A 21,217-nucleotide genomic window follows, 5' to 3' on the forward strand; every position below is an offset into this window, starting at 1 on the left:
ATTTTACAACATGCAAATATATTTTATATTTTAATTGCAAATAATAAGTATGAAACTATAATTTTTCCATTGGTTGCTAATTGACTTAAATTGAGCCACTTTTGTTATTGTATGTTGTGACAACTGGAAATTATCCCAACATACAGTAACAAAAGTGGCTCAAATTTGAAAAAGAATAAATAAATAAATAAATAAAATAAAAATTAAACAGGTCAATTAAGCACTGCAGTCAGATAGCTTTATAACGGCCTTTATATGGATTCACTTTAGACATAACCCATATCATGTCCAAGGTCAACTAATAAAATACAGCAGTGACCAAGTATTTGAATAAGTAAGATATTCACTGAACTTAGCCTTAAGTACAGAACTATGGCAAATATATGGAATTGCTGCTACAATTTGCATCTAAAATGAGACAACGCATGACCATTTTGAAAATACTGGATTGGATTACTTGATTATGGTTATACACATGACAACTATCTGCTCTGAAGGAGAGGGATGTGTTTCATGAAGGATGTTTTAAGGAATATAACTCACATTCATGTACATGTTTTTGAACACAAAAGTTCCATCATGTACTTTTAAAATGACACCATGATAAACAGTTGTGATGCGTTATTAAAAATGAATGACCAGGTAACCTGCATAAAAGTGTAATCCTACTACATGATAAATGCCTTCCGTCACATTGTTAAGTTGATGAAGCAGAAATCATGACCCCATGTAATGAGAGTTTTTTATAACATTTTCAATCCAATATCAATAAGAAAACAACATTGAAAGCATGCTGATTCTAATAATACAGTAAGAGGAAGATGGCTGCATCAAACTGCTTTGGACAGCAAGAAAAATACATCTATAAAAGGGTAGGTTCAAAACTGGTTAGTGGTTCATCAAATAGGGCAATGCATTATTACTGGTGATAATTACTTAACATTCAGCTTACTTTTTATAATCACCCGATACGTATGAGTAAAACATATAGAAATTAAATAGTACAACTTACAAAATGTCTCTTTCTCTAATAAATATATGCATCCAGATATAGAGAGAAATTACTTATTATATGCAAAGACACAAACATAAATATATACACACATGTACACACCCACATAAAAATTTCTTTCACTCTTAATATTTAGTCAAATATTACATATTATGTTGATTGATGTAGTTAACAGTTATACTTCACTTTGAAATGTCGTCTGTACCCAGGGTATATGGGAATGTGCTGCTTGGTAACAGGATCAATCCCCATATACTTTCCACGGAAAGTTGGATGAAGTTTCGGTATGGTAACCAGTCTCAGTGTACCCCATTGATAAGCCAATTCATTACTTTTTCGTTTCCAGCATTCAAGGAAGAGAGTAAGCCAGATCATTTTAAACACAGCAAAGAATACATGTGAATGAGATATGTCAAATGAAATTATAGTTTGAATTATACCAACAACGGCAGGGGGAAACAGCGCCCAAGTGTAAAAGCAAATAAATGCAAAGTAGAATGCAACAGATTCCCCGAAGTAGTTACGGATATGACCTGAAAAGAAAAATGGCATATTTACTTGCAATCAGCTTTAAATTGCATAACAGTAAATTTCAATAATTACACAACATATAAATTTAAATTCCAGATTATAATACAATTGGTTTTTAACTGTATCAAATATAAAATCACAAATTTACAAAAATGCTAAAGCATAACTATAAATTCATTAAACTACTTATCAAAAGGATAATATAATTATAATATACTGAAGTAACTAACTTCATCATCAAAAAATATGATTTTTGAGTTAGATACCTGATTTGCTAATGATAAAATAAGTCAGACTATTTGCTTTTAAAAAAAGATTATCTTTGATAAGGAACTTCAGAAAAGAAATAACTCATGTCTGCTTAAAGCACAGGGAAAAACTATAAAAATCATAAAGCAACCAAACTACTTCCCTGGAAATTAAATCCAGAATTAAACTGTAGACAAACTACTGGTTTCATCCAGTCAGCACCAGAAGGCCAATGCAATACAAAAGAAATAACTGGAACTTGTTTCATAGCAAAAATTCACACTTCTTGATGTGTTGAAGAATTATTTAATGTTTGAGTTTCACAATTTAATATTTGAGTGGAATTGGAAAATTTAAGTTTTGGAAATTCATTTCAACATCTGAATGGAAAGCAAAATAATGCAATGAATTCTCAAAACCATAAACCACAATACAGCTGAGATATTTCAGCATCTATGCAAATTAACATAAAGTATCTAATACATATTTATTGAATAAAGAAGAAAGCTAATGTATCCTAGAAATTTATAAGGAGGAAACATGGTTAAACATGACAGCTTTCTGTACTGGGAAATGTGGTCATTCTACTCAACACAGAGAACAGCATCTCCTTCATACATCCTATAGCTTACAGGAAGCATGTGAAATCACAGACAATCATGAAAACCTATAAGATTACACCATTACTTTATACATATATATTAGATAATTACTTATATATATATATATATATATATATATATATATATGTCTAATACATGTATATGTAAACTTAAAGCATCTAAAGTTAAAAGTAATTTGGAGTCAAAGCAAGACAACTCCTCAACAATATTAATAATTGCAACTGTGCATAAGAGGTTTAACATAATATCCAAAGCACATCAAAATTAAAATAAGAAATCATAGTATTGCAAACACTAAAGATAAAAATGGAAATGCAAAAGGGAAAAAATATACAGGATAATAAAAATATAAAATAATCTCCATTTACTCCCTTACATAAATATATATAAGGAAGTATATATATATGTCTAGTAGATATACATATATATTGGATAATGCAATTAATATGGATATTAGATAATTAGTCTATATTAGAACATTTATGAAATTGTATGCAAGACACATAATTACATTAAAGTTTAACCAATAAATATGCACAATATGTGAACTCTAATATTACCATTAATTAATGAGACAGTAATATAGAATACCACTGTTAACATTAGACATGTAATACAGGCACTGGAATGTTGATCACTTTTTCAAAATTATGTAAACCAATAAAATGGCAGCTGATCTCTCAGAGATGTATTCAACAAATATTTACATGTTGCAAAATGTAGACTTGAAATTTTATATGAAAAGTCATATAATAATTTAAATATAATATAGATAATTAGAGAATAATTTTTACCTTATTTGCATAACTTGATAATGTGCAAACACATATGCATACATTTTAATTTTTGGAGCAATCAGTATCATGAAAACTATCAACATGAAAATAATGGAAGTCAGATATAATTTAAAGACATTATTATACTGAAATAACATTTATAAGGTATTTCTCCCACCTTCTTATCATACCTTCGTGGTGTAATGGACAGCACGCTTAAAGCACATTCGAGGGGTCCAAGGTTCGAGTCCCAGCAAGGGCATTGTATATTTTTCCTGTCTTCTGTTATAAAAGAAACCTTAATATCTCTACAATGGCACCCAAACTAAAAAGGGTGGTGGTGGATGATTCTCCATCACCAGGATTTGACGACTGTGTCTCTTAATCCCCAGTCGCCATTTAAAAAGGGAAGTATATAAGGTATTTCTCCCACCTTTTTAGCATGCCTTCGTGGTTTAATGGCCAGCACACTCGGAACGTATTCAAGAGGTCCAAAGTTCGAGTCCCGGTTTGGGCATTGTTAATTTTTCATGTCTCCTGTTTTGAAATAACCTAAGGTCTCTACAAATTAAAGTAATGTTAATGATAAAAGGTAAAACACAGTTTCGAGGCATTAAATTAAATTCAAATTTGTTTAAATCATACAACATAAAGCTATTCATGGTCATCATTTGTAATCATCAGTTGACCATATCCAGTCAGAGGACTAGTCTCAATAGATCGCAGTATGGTGGCTGCTCTACTACTTACAACAAGACTCTTCTGATTGGTTCCTAGTTTCCTGTATTAATATTGACTGATAAGAAGTATCTGTAGCAGAACAAATTAAGAATTTCATAGACCTTGCAGATGTCTGATAGTTACAGGCATCCTAGAACGGAATAAAATATCGTAACGTAAGGTAAATTTTCTCTGAGTATATTTAATACTACATTATTTTTTCTTCCTTCAATTTCACTTAAGAATACACATAGAAAATCCAGAATTTATTTGCTTCAATTATAATATAAAAAAAAAATGTTATAAAACAGAAATAATTACCAAGTGGTACGGAAGTAAGTGACCAGACTTTTTTTAATGTTTTTAATTCTTCTGGTTCATGCAAAGGGAAAATATAGGAAATAATTCCATTATCTCTACAAACTTGAACTGAAAAAGAAAACTAACCTTAGTGGTACTGAAGACAAAATTTACATTCTGGCATTATAATATAAAGTACAAAATGACTTAAAGCATATAAATTAAAAGCTGCAAGAAACTAAAAATTATCATCTTTTAAAATATTAATTATGATCTAATAAAACACCAAAATATAGCGATATATAATGTCTGTCAGAAAGTCACCTCTTTAAGCCATAAGTTACTCAACATCCAATATGTAGGATAATAAATACTAGGCATATCAGCAGGGTTTAAAAGTTTAGAAAACTAATGTTAAAGACCAAATATAGAAAACAACAAATTAATACTCTTGGTAAAACAGGATAGATCATTTGAATATGGAAAAGCACATAAGAGATATCTGTCTAAGGCATCAGATCCCAATAGAGTTAGCATGGACCTCTGGGATGTACGCATCGACAATGCATGGTAACTTCATCGACCCTTTTTAAAGGGGGTCATCAAGATCAAGGGGTTGACAGCTAAATATGTAAGGGCAGTTGACTGGAATGATGAAGATCCCACTGATGGTAAAAAACTATTAATATTATAAAATAGACTATTTTTATTGATATAAAGCTGTATCATGTAGTAAGGGAAAAAATCATATAACACAAATATAAGGAGAAAATACACAAAAAAGTTACTCAATTTATTTATTAAATCAGTAATATGTTTTTAATATATAATTTTTCTATGCATTAATGTAATATAAAAAAACACAACTCAGAAAATGCAGAATTTCCTCAGAAGATATATTGTTATATACAAGCCGTTTGCAAAATTTAAAAGATTTCAATGTTTGTATCCAAGATATTGGAAATATTAATGTGTCAATGTGGCTCATAGACCCATCGAAGTGTGATATATTTGATCTTGATATTATGATGCAAGGAGAATTTATTCCATTGAAAGAAGTTGTTCAAGCATGAGTTTTATTCAAAACATGCATACGCTACATTTTGAAATCAAAGTCATCCGTGAGAAATATCCGGAAATAAAAGTGGTTACTGAAGAACATTATTGACTTTTCCCTCTTCTTACTTAGTAGAAGCAGGCTTTAGTTAAGTCAATAATTTACGATAAAAAAACAAGAAATAGGTTGAATACTTTTTAACGAGGCGATTTGAGAATCAGTTTCATGCTAAAAATTAAAAAAATTGCATTGATACATCCAGTGCAGCAATCGCATTAATTAAAACTGAACTTTCTTGCAATTAGAATTTGCAGTTTTGCTCTTGAAAACTTTATATGTCTAAAATTAAAAATAGCAATAATACAAAAAAATAATATAACAAAAATTGACTCTATTCTTATATGTGCCCTAAAGTTGCCAAATGCGGCAATATGCGTTGTGTGCTGGTTTTTGGTGCGATTCTGTGTTCTGTTCTGTGATGGTTTTGGGGGGTGATGTTGGTTTCTATGGCAACCCTTTTTATGTGGAAACTTGGATTTGCTAGTTGGTTCATGTGGTAATTAAGTGATTTATGATGTGTTGGCAAAATTTTAGTCGAGTGATTGGTACAACTATTTTTTCGGGTGGCTGGAAATTTTACAAGTACATAGAAGAAGGTTTTGAACATTTATTTGTGAAACATAGTATTAATTTTGTGGATAGTGAGTGTGGCTGTCATATAAATATAATAGAGATTACGTGGCGGTGTGTTAAAGCGATGTTGCCGACTTATAATCGGAAATGCAATTTGGAGTTTTATTTGGTGGTTTATATATTTTTCCATCGTTGTTCTGAAATGGGAGAAGATGCTTTTAACAAATTTGTGGTGAAATTGTTTTGGTGATGCATGAAATTGGTATTTCTGCTGTCCAAAGAAGCATTTATTTATGGTAAGTGCATTTTGTTTTATTTTTGTTCTTATTTAGTAGAATGTTATGTTAATTGTTTTTTTAGTATGAATTTCTGTCATTATTGTTGTTTTTTTGAATTGTTTGAAATATATTTTAGTTTATTTTGTTGATTAGTGCACAATGTATAAGTCTGTCAACCATTTTTGACAATGCCAATTTATCGCCAATAATAGATAAGAATGATGTCACAATGCACTCATAAAATCTTTGCTTTGGACTGCTGTAAAATGGTGCAACATAAAACAACCACAACACCACTTAGATTCATATTTAAATGAATTTATGTGCTATCAAGTTTGTAAAGCAAGTGACAGTTTTGTTGTTATATCCCATTAGGGCTTTTGACTGATGAAATTTGACATTAAAGAAACATTTGATTTGACTATATGGCTCACAAATGCTCTTCTATTCACAAACACGAAAAAGAAATATTTTATAGGAAGCAAGAAGCCATGGATCTAAGAAAAAATCTGTATGGCCAAAATTTGCATGTTTACAACAGGTGTCTACCATTTGGTGAAATAGCAATTAAATATAAAGCATGTAAATCCATGAGCACTCAAACATGCATGCATTGGATAGTCTCTATGAAGTATATATTCCAAAATACGTTAAACATATGGTAATTCTACTGAATGTTGATATCGCTGGCATGAGTTGTCAGAAAACCAATAATTTCAAAGTCTAAGCTCACAGTTATTTAAGTTTTTACATGCCATCTTTCTAGCTCGTATCTATTGATTACTGAATTCTAATAGTTCAAATCTGCTACTGTCTAAGTAAATAAGGGGCAATCTGTTCCCTCCAATTTCCAACAGAAACAATGGAGCAAATAATTTCGGCAGGATCTCTGCTAAGTTTCATACTTGACATGCTAATATAAAAGTACCTTTTTTTTCTTTATATTTCAAAACCGAGCAACGAACTGCCATTAGCATAAGTTTTCAACCTTTTGAGGTCATATTGAATTTATATCTGTTGAATGAACAGTAATATATAACATGCAAGATTATGAAGCTTGCCAACTTAATATAATATAAGATCAGCATGGTTCTTTGCTGTGGTGGTTGACAGCAGACATATGACTGGAATGGTAAAAAAACTTTGGTGGCTGACAGAAAACGTATTACTGGAAGGGGAAAGAAATGGTGGATGACAGAAGATACATGGCTGGAATGGTAAAAACAATTTGGTGGCTGAGAGTAGACATACGATCATAAACGGTTAAAATTACACAAATTATCATTAACTCGTAAGGATCAGTTTTCTGCAAATATAGCATAAGTTTTCAAAATAAACCAAAGTCTTCACAGCAATTCAGAACACAATGGCACAGGCATAGTACAAAATTTCAGAATTTTCAAACTTTTCAATCTCTGGCTTCACTTGATGTGCAATAAAGTTGTTTCATTGTGAAAATATTTTATTCTTTGTACCAACTATGTATAATATATTTCTAATTCTAATTTTTCCACAGGTTATATGTTTGTATATTTGTAGATGTTGATTATAATCAATGAATTGTTGAACTGCATCTCCATCTGGATGGAATCTACCAGTAAGTGCAGTCCTTCCAGGCCTGCTTTTGCTAGCCAATATTTTTGGACTGTTTACAGGAAGAAGCTAATTTATTGGACTGCTAATTTGTTCTGAAATGTTTTCTGACTCAAGAACTGTAGCTTTTGTTAGCCAATATTTTTGGACTCTTAACTGGAACTCTGTTTTCTGACCCAAAAACTGTAGCTTTTGTTAGGCAATATTTTAGGACTGTCTACCGGAAGAAGCTAATTTATTGAACTGCTAATTTGTTCTGAAATATTTTCTGACTCAAGAAGATTTTAATATCAAAGAAATAAAACAATGCTTGGATCGTATGTATGCTCCTTTCTATTTATATATATCTCCTTTCTGATTTACAGTGAAAGAATGGGAAAAGAATTTGACATAGGCCGAGAATCTGGTGACAATTTTTGTGAAGATAGAATTCAAAGTAGAACAAAGGAGGTATTGACATCAGAAAATATTGCTCATCAATTGGAAATATTGAGTCATAACAGACTACAAGTCAAGGAGACAGCAGCAGATTGGATGTATCTAAAACAATTATGTTGCACATTCTAAATGAAAATATTCTATGATCTAAACCTTTGCATGATGAATACCCCAGCTTCTTTCAGCAATTAAAAAACTGTAGTTTGACCATTCCATTTACAGCCCAAACTTAACTCAAATAATTATTATTGAAACTGAAATCTGACCTTGATGAAAAGAGATTTAATGATGATAACAAAAACAGATTTAATGGTGATGATAACAGCAGTTATGGAATAGTTATGGAATTAGAGGAGAAATGTTCATTGCTTTTTTAAGGCACTGGGTCACTCATTAAATGATGTGAAGAGTGGATCAAGGCACAAGGAGATTATATTTATGAAAAATAAAATATCAAAATTTTCTCTATCTCAGAGAGGTATATCACAGTAGAAACATTTGGATATATAAGCATAAGATTAATGCTAATTACCTACCCTTAAAAATTACAGTTTTTCAGGTATTGGAAAGTGTGAAATAGCTTGTTAAAGCACTTCCCATTTTGTTAATGTTCCAGTTCAATGACATGGCCCTGTAAACAAAGTCCTGATCTTTTTCATTTTGCTCAGATTTCTCCCAAACAAACAACAGCTAATTAACCAGTGATTGCATGAGCTAGAACTGATAACTTACAGTGAATGCATAAGTAATTAGTCAAATCATTACACAGGAGTATATCCTTAGGATGGAATGCCTTTGTTCAAGAAATTAAAGCAAAAATAAAGTTAAGTTAAATGTGGAGAAACCACAGAAGCACTTGTACATTATGCTCTAATACCAGGAATAGGCCAGGGGAAAATCAGATAATTATCTAATTAATAAAATTAGAATATTATAATTATTCATTATTTAATGGATAATGTACACTTTGGAGACCTATGAGAAGAAATATCAACTCTTATTATATACAATAATTTGGAAAATACACAGTATAAATACTAATCTCAAACTATCGTTAAAAATTCCCTTATTTATCCAGTAGCTCAGATTTGCAATGTAAATGTCTATGTTTTTATTTTGATGAAATAATATATACATACTTACTTTCTTTCTTTTCCTGTTTTTTATGACTTTAATTGACTTTTAATTGACTTTTTTATGACTTTAATTGACTTTTAATAGTTTTTATCTGCAGAAATTGGGGTCAAAACTGTATGTACAAATATTATTTCAATAGATATAAGTTGCATTTATAATTATAAAATACACTCTATACCAGGAGTTCTCAACCGGTAGTACGCAAGGGAAAAGTAGTGGTACACAAAGAAGAAAAGTATTTTTAACTATTAAATTCAAAAATTAAAACCCCAACGTCCTAATTGAGTTTTTTCTGTAACAATCGTAAATTTATACGATCTGAGTTGCTAAGATCGTATAAATTTATGATTGTTTGAGTAATTGTACAACTGTACGTATGTTGAAGAGTGGTAGTAGTACATTGTAGTGGTGGTAATATAGGTTTTCAATTTATGTTTAGGTGGTACGCATTAGTCAAAAGGTTGAGAACCGCTGCTATATACCAAAAAATAGATGCACCAAGAAGGAGTTGTCTGATGGAGACAAAAATTCAAGGACAAGAAGATTATGTACAAAATAGAAAATGATTAAAATTTCAGAAAAATTGAATGATTTATTTCAGAGTTACATAGTTACAAAGTAACAAGCTCAGTAAGATGTTGACCTACCTCTAGCCTGGATGCAAGCTGCCACACGGCATAGCACAGACTGATAAAGTTCCTGGATGGTCTTCTGCAGTATTTCTTGCCAAATTTGCTCCAATTTTTGGGCTAAGCCATCAACATTCCCTCGTGGATGCAGTTGCCTTTCCATCATATCCCTGATATGCTCGATTGTAAAGAGATCTGGCTGGCCATGGAAGCGTTTGACAAGCTGTATGACAGTTAATAGCAACACGTGCTGTATGTGGTCTGGTATAATCTTGCTGAAAAATAAGGCTAGAATAATGAAAAAGGAATGGCAGCAAAACAGGTCTCAGAATGTTGTTGACGTACCACTGTGCTGTAAGTGTGCCTATAATGATGACAAAAGGGGTCCAGTTATCAAGGGAAATGGCACCCCAGATCATAACTCCTGGTTAAGGGCCTGTGTAGCATGTAATGCTGAAAACAGGATTGGCACGCTGCTCTGGGTGTCTCCAAACGCGTCTTCGATGATCATCACAACACGGAAGCAGGATTTGTCGCTAAAGACTATACGTCCCTAGTCAGCAACATTCCAACCTGATCGAGCAAGCACCACTGTAATCTAGAGTAGTAGTAGTAAAGTAGAGTGCGTAGGCATGAGTGGCAGGTGGCATAACAGTTGGTACGAGTGTAGATTTCATTCTATCAGCCCTCTGTGAATGGACATGAACACTTGTATGCGGGTTGCACGTCTGATGGTTGATAGTGGATAAATCAGGTGCTGTAACAGCTTATCTGACAATCACTATGTCTTCCCGATCTGTTGTGGCCCTAGGCTGACCGCTACCATCATGATGCTAAAATCTGCCATTGTCCACCTATTTTTGCCAGCGTGTTCTAATCGACGCATTGCTTCGACTCATATGACGAGTGATTCTCCCATTTCCCCAACCTGCCTCTTTCAATCTAATTATATGACCTCTTTCAAACTCTGACAGTTGCTTGTAATGAGCTCAAACCCTGCGGCGAGGCATTTTTTCAGTCATTGAAAGGTATCCTAAATCGCAGTGCAACAGAAATTTTTAACAACAGTTGAAGAACAGCTCCTTATATACATCTGCTGGATGCACAGTTCTGATGCTCTGGAGATTGCACTATTCACTCATTAGACACCAAATTTTAATCATTTGCATATTTGGTCAAAACATTTATGCATGCGAAATTTCAAAGCAATCGGATGATTCCTTCTTGGTGCATCTATTTTTTTAATATAGAGTTATTATGCACATTTTAAGTATTGTTAAGAATTCAAACACCCTTCTTTAATTTCTGCATAAATACTTCAAAATTATTATCAGTAATAAATAAAAAAGGGGAAAAACCTGAAAAAAGTCAAAGATTAACTTACTGATCGATTGACCAGGATATAGTTGAATATTTGGATATCCAGTTAAAATCTTTTTATCCATAGATCTGATTCCCATAATTTCCTCCAAAACAATTCTCTGTTTTTCAGAAGTACTCAATAAATTATTCATATCCATACCTTCCAAGAAAAGATAATTAGTGTACGAGGTTAGAAGATGGTCTACAGTAAACTCCAAAATACAGAAATAAAACAAAGTTATAAAAAATGCATAAAGATATGTCAGTTCATTAACCCCTTTGAGCCGGGCAGCGAAAACGCGTGCTTATCGTGGAGGCCTGCAGTCTCTCCAGGGCCAGGGGCTTTTTTGCTACTAAGCCTAAATCCATGAAATTTCCGAAGTATCAACGCATTGTTTAATAATACTCTATAGAGTATTTAAACGGCTTATGCTTTATAGATATTTTTATATATATACTTTAATTACCTTATTTCTTGTTTAAATGCATATTTTACACATTTTATTTTAATTACTCACCATTTTATGACTTTTAACATTATACAACTGAAAACTAAATATATTACTTAAAATTCTCTTTTCCTATGAAAAATTTGAAAACAGGGATCTACACACAGTCCTACGTTACATTCCTTGAACTCGTAATAACTCATTTGCCGTTTTGGAGGATTTTTCCGGGAATGTGAACAAACGAAGCATCATCGTCTCATTTTTTTTATCAGTCTCTTCTGAATAAAGTTTTGGAATCAATATCAGTCTTCATCAATATCATGTCATCAATTTTTCAGAATCAATATCAGTCTTTCAGTTAATCTTCCAGAATCAATATCAGAATATCAGAATATCAAAATTTCAGAATCAATATCTGAAATATTTTGTATCATTTCTGCTATTTCATGCTCTGTTAAACATTTTCGATGCTTCGACATTGAAACGGTAAAAACAGAAAGAATTCACGTCTAACAAGATCTAATTATTTTCTAAAAACTGAACTGTAAACTGAAATACTCAACGCTTTAGCACATATAAAACTTCTACTTACAATAAAAAACTACCACGTGCGAATAAAGTGCGATTTAAATAGACGTCATAAATCACGCCATTCGGAAAGATTTAGTTCCCCGTTTGTTTATATAATCAAAAACACGTGTATGTGAGTCATGCTTCTCTCATTTCGAGTAGAAGGTCTAATGTACATGCATCTGAAACCATATGGACATACAGTGCCATCTTGTGGCAGAAATTATAGTTTGGAAAACGTTCCAGGGTACTGGCACAAATACGTGACAGTTGGTAGTAAACACAAAAATGCTCTGGCACGCCTGCGTGTCAGCCGGTAGGTAAGTGTGTTCGTTGCTGGCACGTATACGTGACAGTCGGCGAGAAGGGGTTAATGAAAATTAATTGATCTCATTTCTTAAAAAGCACAGTTAATGTTCTAATACTAGTTAGAAGGAGCGTCTAACATCAAGCATAGCTAGTTTTAAAAATAGCGTAATTCTTTAGTACATCAAGTAATTAACGTTCTCTAATGAATTATAATTGTACTTCAAATGACATGAAACATGCTATTAAACATAGGCCAGAACATAAAGAACATATTTACATATGAACATATACATTTCAGCTCATAAAATACACATATCTGCCATTAAATATTCTCAATATGTTTTTCTTTCGACTGTCTTGCCATTACATTATCATAGTAGATTTGAGATACCTGGGTGACGGAGATTCTTTCTGCACACATCCAGTTCATATTATCTACCTACTTATTAAATCCCAATAAAGTTTTGTATACACAAGAAAAATTTCACACTATAATTCCAAATTCCTTAAGTAGCTAAATATTGCTAAATAAAGCATTAAATATTGAAGTAGCTGCATTAATTAGCGGAAGTAAAATAAATATAATTTAGCAGTTCTGCTTATTGACTAGTATGTGGCTATACATGCAATGAAATGTTATGTGCTTAATTAGGAACAATATTATGAATTTTTGAAAAGGTATAATAAAGTATTTACAAAATTATAAATCAATGCATTTAAAACAATACGAGACAAAATTTACTAACTCTAAAAGTATGACAAATTAATTTAAATACAATTGCAATTTTAAGCCATAAAGTATATTATTAGTACTAGAAGTATGCTTGCACAGCATGAGGGAGGAAAGCTAATGAATCTTCTATGGTGTTAAAACGACTACATTATTATTGTTACATTTTGGTACGGCTTCATGGATTTGGAGCGATTGACGACAACACTTGATGAAGTATCAAAACACAATTTATTAGCCGATATTTTTCAGGACAGCTCCTAAACAAGTTTACAGGCATTGAAAAACTACAACAAATGCGTTGAAACAATCAGCAACACAATCTTGAGACTATCAGGCTATAACGGCGCAGACAGCTTCACGGCAAAGCACCAGAGTACAGATCCCGATTTGGTTCGGTCATTCTCGGAATTCTACATACTGTCAATGCTACAAATCACGATGCACTCGATAGCCTCAACAATGCACCAACTTGCGATACTGTCGACGATCAACTCAAATAGACTCGCGATCGACTAAGAGACTCTGATGAGACACTGACTGACTGACTAGGTTAAATTCTCACTTTGTCTTAACTGACTCACTCACTACTATTAATTGACTCTGCATGCAAGCAAGGTTTACAGAGCTTCTGGGCTGCCTTCGAGAAAATTTTGGTCCAAACCGGTAAGAATTCGTTCTAGAAGGTTCTCCATCCGTCTACGGTATATTGCCAATTTTGTTGCCAAATGGGAGGTTTCTCGTCAAATATGGCAACCCTGCCTTTCCTTGCCATTTTCTAGCAACTCTAAACCCGCTTTGTGAGGAAGCTATCTTACTGCAGCTAGACATTCCGTAACAATATGCAGTTTTGTAAGTGATTCTGATATACCAAAAATTGCTTTCAAATGAATATTTTTTGAAAAATGGTGAATAATTCTGAAGAGGAAGAATTCTATGTTTTCTTTTGTCATCACTTTCTAAACAGTTTAGGCACTCTAAAAATGGTTATAAACAGAAGTTATTTAAAATATTTCATATAATGTTTTCCTTTCATGTTCAGAGTTAAACTGATTTAAAATATTACTGTTAATATTTTCTCTTTATTTAAACATCAGAAAAGCAATAAGCCATAAATTTTACAATTTCACTTGCCTTATTTTCAGTTTCCTCCAACTTCTCTTCAAGTAAATGGATTGTCCTTTCACTTTTATATACAAAGAAGAAAGTCTGTGTTTTTTTGCTAATAACTCAGTCACTACTATAGCTATCATCACCAAACTCTCTATAGTTCTTTTCTGGGTCCTGGAAAAGGTCAACACCCACTTTTTTCCAGGCGATATTAATTAAAAACTCTTAAAACTCAAATTTTCGCACTCATTTTTTTGAGTTGCAACAGTGCTGGTATCAGCAACATTGGCAACAGTGATATATCAGCAACAATGGCACGCAGCCATTGTTGCTGATATAATAAGAGAGAATTAGTTTACTTTTCTATAGAAATTTTTATGTGGGTTCTATATCACTCAGAATAATTCATTTTGCTCAAAATAATGATGTATTTGTTCTTATTTTTGATGACCCAAATGGCAATTCCATATAGCATATGAGTATGTATACCATATGATTCTATGATTATGTAGTCAGTTGTGGTACATGTATTGAATATTACTTTGTTTCCATGGCATTTTTTATGAATTACAATAAATCATCATATTCCTTATAACGTGTATTCAAATGATGTTATGAATAAAATAATACATTACTGTCAATCTAACTTAACTGGCATTGGGTACTTCTAGTATGATCTAATTTGTACCAAAAACATTTCCATTCACAAATAACTCACTAGATACCCTCAGAGGAAGGGATGCTTTCATAGATGAAGTTTTAAGAGGAACTAGATCATATCCAAGTTCAGTTAGACCATTTACCAAGATATGAACCTAGGTTGAACTACCAGTGTTAGCCATTCAACTACTGGTGAACTCGCAAAATGTGAGAAAGGGGGGATTGGGAGCTATGGCATTCTGATAAACTGCCAATATATATGCATATCTGAAGAAGCATAATAAAGCTAAAAGGCAACTACCTGGTAGCCTAGCCCTCTGATACCATCACACCATAATCAGGATTTTGGGGGTCAAGTTTTGTGTGGCAGACTAGTATGCCACACCGAAAGCTCATCAGTTGGGAAGTACTGCCATTAAAAAAATAACTGCTTTTTATTTATTGCTTTCAAAGTCAAACAGCAGTTACAGAAATGACATTTATCATTATTTGAATGATACTTTTGACAACTAATAGCCCAGCGGCACTAAGTATTCTTCCAAGCAGCACTCAAAGCTGTCCACTACTCATTGTAACATATTGTCAGGGATAGTGGTGATGGCACTAATGGTTGCTGAATATAGCTGTAGACTACTGACGGTTCCATTAAGATGGGTTGATCAAATACACAGCCAATGTGTTCACAGAATTTTGGTGACAGCCATTTCCATACAGATTAATTGTTTTATGATATCATTCTTTGAAAATCCTAATGCTCAAAATAACACATACCCATTATTTTATAATTTTCTGATTACCCACACCCAACCCGAAAGGTCACAAACTTATTGGTGGCTTTATAGAGTACTCACGAACTCACTGGCTACTCATTTTTAGATAAGCTAATGACAGAAAGGCAATGGTCATTTTCAAAATAGTACCATGCTACGAATTCTACATAAGAGCAACCAATCAATAAAATTTAAAAAGCAGAAAAACATCAGTAATGAAACATTTATTTTTTAAATGAAATTCTACATTTTGTGCTATTGTTGTCTCCATTTACACCACGATCTGAGGCTCTGTAGAACTTTCACCTAGTACACTGGTCAAAACAGACATGTGATCTACCTCAGATGCCCCATAAATACTTTTTGGTGATATTGTGAGTTACCCCATAACTATTTATGACATATACTGCTTTGCTTCATGAATATTTGGGGGGGGTATGGATAATCAGAAAGTACCAATATTTCTTTTACAGGTATCTAAAGCAAGAAGTTTTCTAAACACGTTCACCACAAAATTCAAAATGAAAGACCACATCACAGCTGACATCATCAATATTCCAAGCAATATATAATGGCAAGTAATGGGCAGCTTTCAACATTGCTTTTAAGAATGTGCAGTGAATGATAGTATTTGTTCATAAAGTATTTGTTATTAATTTAATATTTAAGTTTTAATATTAAATTAATATATTAAAACTTAATATTTAAGTTTTAATAATAATTTAATATTTAAGTTTTAATATTTTGGCAACATTGATGTTTTCTTAAATTGTAAAAGAATGAGTTAAAACATGTATCTGGCATCTAGAGAGAGTTTGTTATGGTTTTGTAGGATGCAGTAAGGTATCTTATGACTAATTTTATTTAACATTCTTTTTATATATTACTACTATAATGTGTTTTTAGTATAAGTAGATAATTTTAAAAGAATATCATTTATATGCCAATCCCAAACCAACAATGAAGAGAAGCCATTATTTGAAAGCACTCATGTTCAAACACTGACTTTATAGGCTTTATAGGAGTACCTAATGGTACTCCTGTAATTGTTTTCTGATGTACAGAACAACAAACAAAATGCAGTTGTTTGCTTTTGGTATGATTTTATTAACATCAAACGTTACATTACACAATTAGGGGAGCTTGACTACTAGCCCAAAACCAAGAGATGTGAATCCAATTTTATGTAAGGCTTATTTGTATATGTCTTTTCCCTTTTCTTAATGGTACAATACCAGTCTATCTCTTGTGGTGCATGCCAGGTGCCCTGCTTAGTGATAAGATGACTACCCTGACTAATGAATGACTGATGCATTCAGACATTTGTATTGAATGTTTTCGAGCAAGTGTACAGCAATTAAGACAATATATGTATTTCTGTCAAATCCTATATATACTATTATTTTGATATTTAGTAGAAATCTGGCCACATAATTTATAAATGATGATAGTGTCATTTATATGTAATATCATATATCAGAGGAAATAAATGAATAATATGAAAATTCACTGGTATTGATGAACACCAGAGATAAATTTCCTTTCTTAATACCTTCATATAGAATCTCTGAATTTTTGGACTATTTTACAAAATAGTATAAATTCTAGATTTTGGAATATTTTCATTATTGGCATACAGGATTAGTAAGTTTTCTTGTAGGTTAATCTGCTATAGACTCTGCTTGCAAAAGATGTCTCCACCCTTCAACTCAAGATGAGTTTGAAAAATAGGGATGATTCTCTACACTAAAACAAAATTATACTATTTAAAATAAGCTGCTATGGATAATAAATAAAAAGTGACAAATTATGAACTCTTTATTACCAGAAACAAGTTTCTTACTAAATTTGACAGTTTAAAATTTTAAAAAGCTTCAAAACAGTGCTGCATCATCACATTTAGTTAAATTTATATATCTTTAATCACACAACTTATTCTAATTTTGCAGCTGGGTTTTTTAAACATTTTGAACTAAATGAGGGGCATTGTTCGCAACTTTCGTACATTTTCATGCAATTCATGAAATTTTCATTCATGCAAATAATTTCAGTTTTACACAAAATGGGATAGGCTGACAATATGTTTAGCCCACATATTTGTTTCATATGTTTTTTTTTTAACCTTTCAGATTATGCATTGGAAAATCCACTAACCCAACCTAACCCCGACTTAAAGGTTCATTAAAAACACTTCTTTAATGTACCATCAAATTTTCAATCTTTACTTTAAGGCTTGTATCTAAGTGTAAATAATTGAAAGTCATCAAATTATACATGCTTTACTCAAATTAATGATTCCTTATTAGTTACAATGCATTTACACAAAAGCAGTTTGTAGTCACAGTTGCCCTACACTTTATACAAAACTGCAATTTTTCACTGTTCTCAAAATGTCCTACATAATTTGTGCTTTTATTCAACTTAATTAATAAAGCAGTTGTAAAAGATATCAGTAGTTTGATCATTTTGTCATTGTACCTCATGAGTAGTATGGATTAAATTCGTAAACAGAGTACTAATCATCATATGAAACATATATTGCTTTCAGACAAGAAATCTACAGTATAAAGGAACTTCTTATCACAAGATGATTTTCCGAAATTCACTGAATTCTGGCTGCTTTGGTAAAACCTTAAAATTTCTTCTTGCTTTAGCATCATTAAGTTAAATCATACTGATAGAAAGTCTACATATCTTCTCCTATAAACTGTCATAAATGTGTGGAGAAATATCGACTAAAAACAAATATAATACAAACCATAATTAATAAATAAAATACTTAAAATGTTTATTACTTTAAATTTCCATTTTGAGGATCAACCATTTAAGCACCTAAGAAATACTATTTTTAATTTCTGGAAAAGCATAAAAATTACTGCATCACAAAATACTGTTACATTTTACAAATTTTATTTGCTTGTGCAGTTGATTTTTTAATCGCTGCACACTTTTAGATAAGAAGATTATTATACTTGTGCTTGTATGTATGTATTGTATATTTAAAAAATATCCAGACTCATCTTCTTCAGACGTAAACTGATCTTCTTCATTGGACAGATAGCATCATGGTATTTTTTTTAAAGGAAACCTGTTAAGTATTTACATTACAATGGGGGAAAACTAATGAAAATTACATGTTGCTGACTCATCTATCTATACATGTTGTTGACTCATTTATCTACCAGTATTGTATGACTTTAGCCATTCAAGTATACCTGATTACTAGGAGTAACTCGTAAGAACACTGCTTAGTGAATTGGCATGTGAGATTTAAAGAAGCTAATCAAAATTAAAATTTCTAGATAACTATACATCAAATTTATATTAAACTAAATGCACTGTTTAATAAACTCAGCCACTTATTACATTTAAATTTCCAAGAACCAAAACAAATACATGCAAACAATAGAAAAACTGCCATTTATTAAACTCAGGTTGGCGAAAGACTGTTTCTTTAATACTAGAGTATTTTACTTATACCTATCAAAGCTTTTAGTTCATCCATTTAATATAGTGTGGACTGTGGCTTTATCATTCAGGTATGCAATGCTTCAACAAAATGGGCCTGATTGAAATTTTCCTACCCCCAGTTCCTGTACTTGCAAGACACTGTTTTAAGATTTCTTTGCCCATATGGGATATGGGATTTTTGAGGAGCAGAATTTCCATACCTTAAGGTTAACAAAAACAGTCTCACAGAAATGTTGTAAATGAGTGAGGGTTCCTTTTTGAATACCAACTGATAGAAGGTGGAAGTACAGCTTCTGTATTCTATCTTTTAAAGATTTTCACCTTCAAAATCATCTCTTTGATACAGGTAACTGGTAACTGCAGAAGGAAAAACAAATGGTCATGCTTTTAATTATGAAGTGGCAGAAGGACTAAGCAAACAAAGGGCAATATTTATGCTGACTAGAAAAGTAAATTTTGAAGTTTGAATTGATCATTGGAAGAAACATTTTTTAAACTGCTGCATGCTTAACTTGTAACACGTCAAAATGTCAAGTGAAAAGACTTTAGCTACAAATTCTAACATTCATCCTTTAATTTTAGGGTATTATAAAAGCTTTTAAATGCCATTACAAAAAAGATGTTCAGTAAATGATAAACATAACTGAATTTTCTGAGGATGCAAGCACTTTGAAAGAGATAAGCAAGCTTATATTTTTGCTAGAAGCCCTGCACATTATAGCGAATGCAGGGGTTAATCTCTTAAAAATCTGTTAAAAACCTGTTTTTGAAACTATGGCTTTTATGTGGAAGAAGCCTTAGAGAGATTGCAAACTATAGCTAATGTTTCAGATATAAGTGAGGTTTCAGATATATGATGATTCACTTTTAGAATAGGTATCAGTTCATAACAATATTGAGATAACATACATGAAAACTAACGATAAATGTGTTTAAAGAGCAGCAGAAACTGACAACAAAAGTGATACAGAAAAAAAAAAGGCGATGATGTGCTTTCATCCATCAAATCTTGAAATCAAAGAAAATTTCTTGAACTGAAAGGTGCTGATCAAAAAAGCTATCAGCAATTTTACAAAATTGAGACGAACAACATGAAACAAACACAAATAGAATAGTTGTCTGTAAGAGATAAAAATTTATTCAAAAAATTAATTATATTTTTATAAAAATTTTAAATGAATATGAAATTTGTATAAATAGCTTAGTTTTAGCATTAATTTTTATTAGTATTTTAAGATTACTTAATAAATTAATTGTGAATTATTATTGTACTTGAAAAGGTTAAAAACTGATATCTCGGTTTGCAGAACATATAATGCCATTTATTAAACTCAGCCACTTAATAAACCCAATTATGTTCAAAACAGAAGTGATTTTATCGGGGGCAGGTACAGTAATTACCTTAGAAGCTATGCAAAAAGTTTGCATTAACTCACTGAAATAAAAAGAATGAGCAATGTTTATATTTTCTCCCTTATATAAAATATAAAGCACTTAAAAATTAAATACCTGGTTTGAGAAACAAGTCAAGGCTACTAAAAATAAACTCCCTGATATTTCCATTTTTATCCTCTTTAGTAATTTCTAAAACTTCAGCCGCTTCCAGTAATCTGATCTCATTTGCACCAATTTCAACAATATTTCCCTAAAATCAATTGTAAAAAGGTGAAAAGTGATTTATTAGTTGAAACATAAATGCTTAAATCTAAAATTTAAAAAAAAAAAAAATTATAAACACATCAAAAGAAAATTTAGAAGACAAATGATGTAATGCACTGATCTCATAACTATCCTAGTGACAGAATGCAAA

The 21,217-nt window shown here is 31.7% G+C and overlaps 1 protein-coding gene across 1 annotated transcript in view; it reads right to left on the minus strand.

Annotated features, from left to right (window-relative positions):
• The window catches only part of Axs (Abnormal X segregation), a 118,301-nt gene that overhangs the window by 64,776 nt on the left and 32,308 nt on the right, over positions 1 to 21,217 (minus strand). The window contains exons 3-6 of the mRNA XM_085808460.1: positions 20,917 to 21,052; positions 11,361 to 11,498; positions 4,233 to 4,340; positions 1,199 to 1,545 (exon numbers count right to left, since the gene is read on the minus strand). Coding sequence (XP_085664586.1) covers positions 1,199 to 1,545; positions 4,233 to 4,340; positions 11,361 to 11,498; positions 20,917 to 21,052 — 729 coding nt within the window. The remainder of the gene's footprint in view (positions 1 to 1,198; positions 1,546 to 4,232; positions 4,341 to 11,360; positions 11,499 to 20,916; positions 21,053 to 21,217) is intronic.

Source organism: Stegodyphus dumicola, chromosome X1 (genome assembly GCF_044657685.1).
Source record: "Stegodyphus dumicola isolate Sdum_Otavi_A_Nest chromosome X1, ASM4465768v1".
NCBI lineage: Eukaryota > Metazoa > Arthropoda > Arachnida > Araneae > Eresidae > Stegodyphus > Stegodyphus dumicola.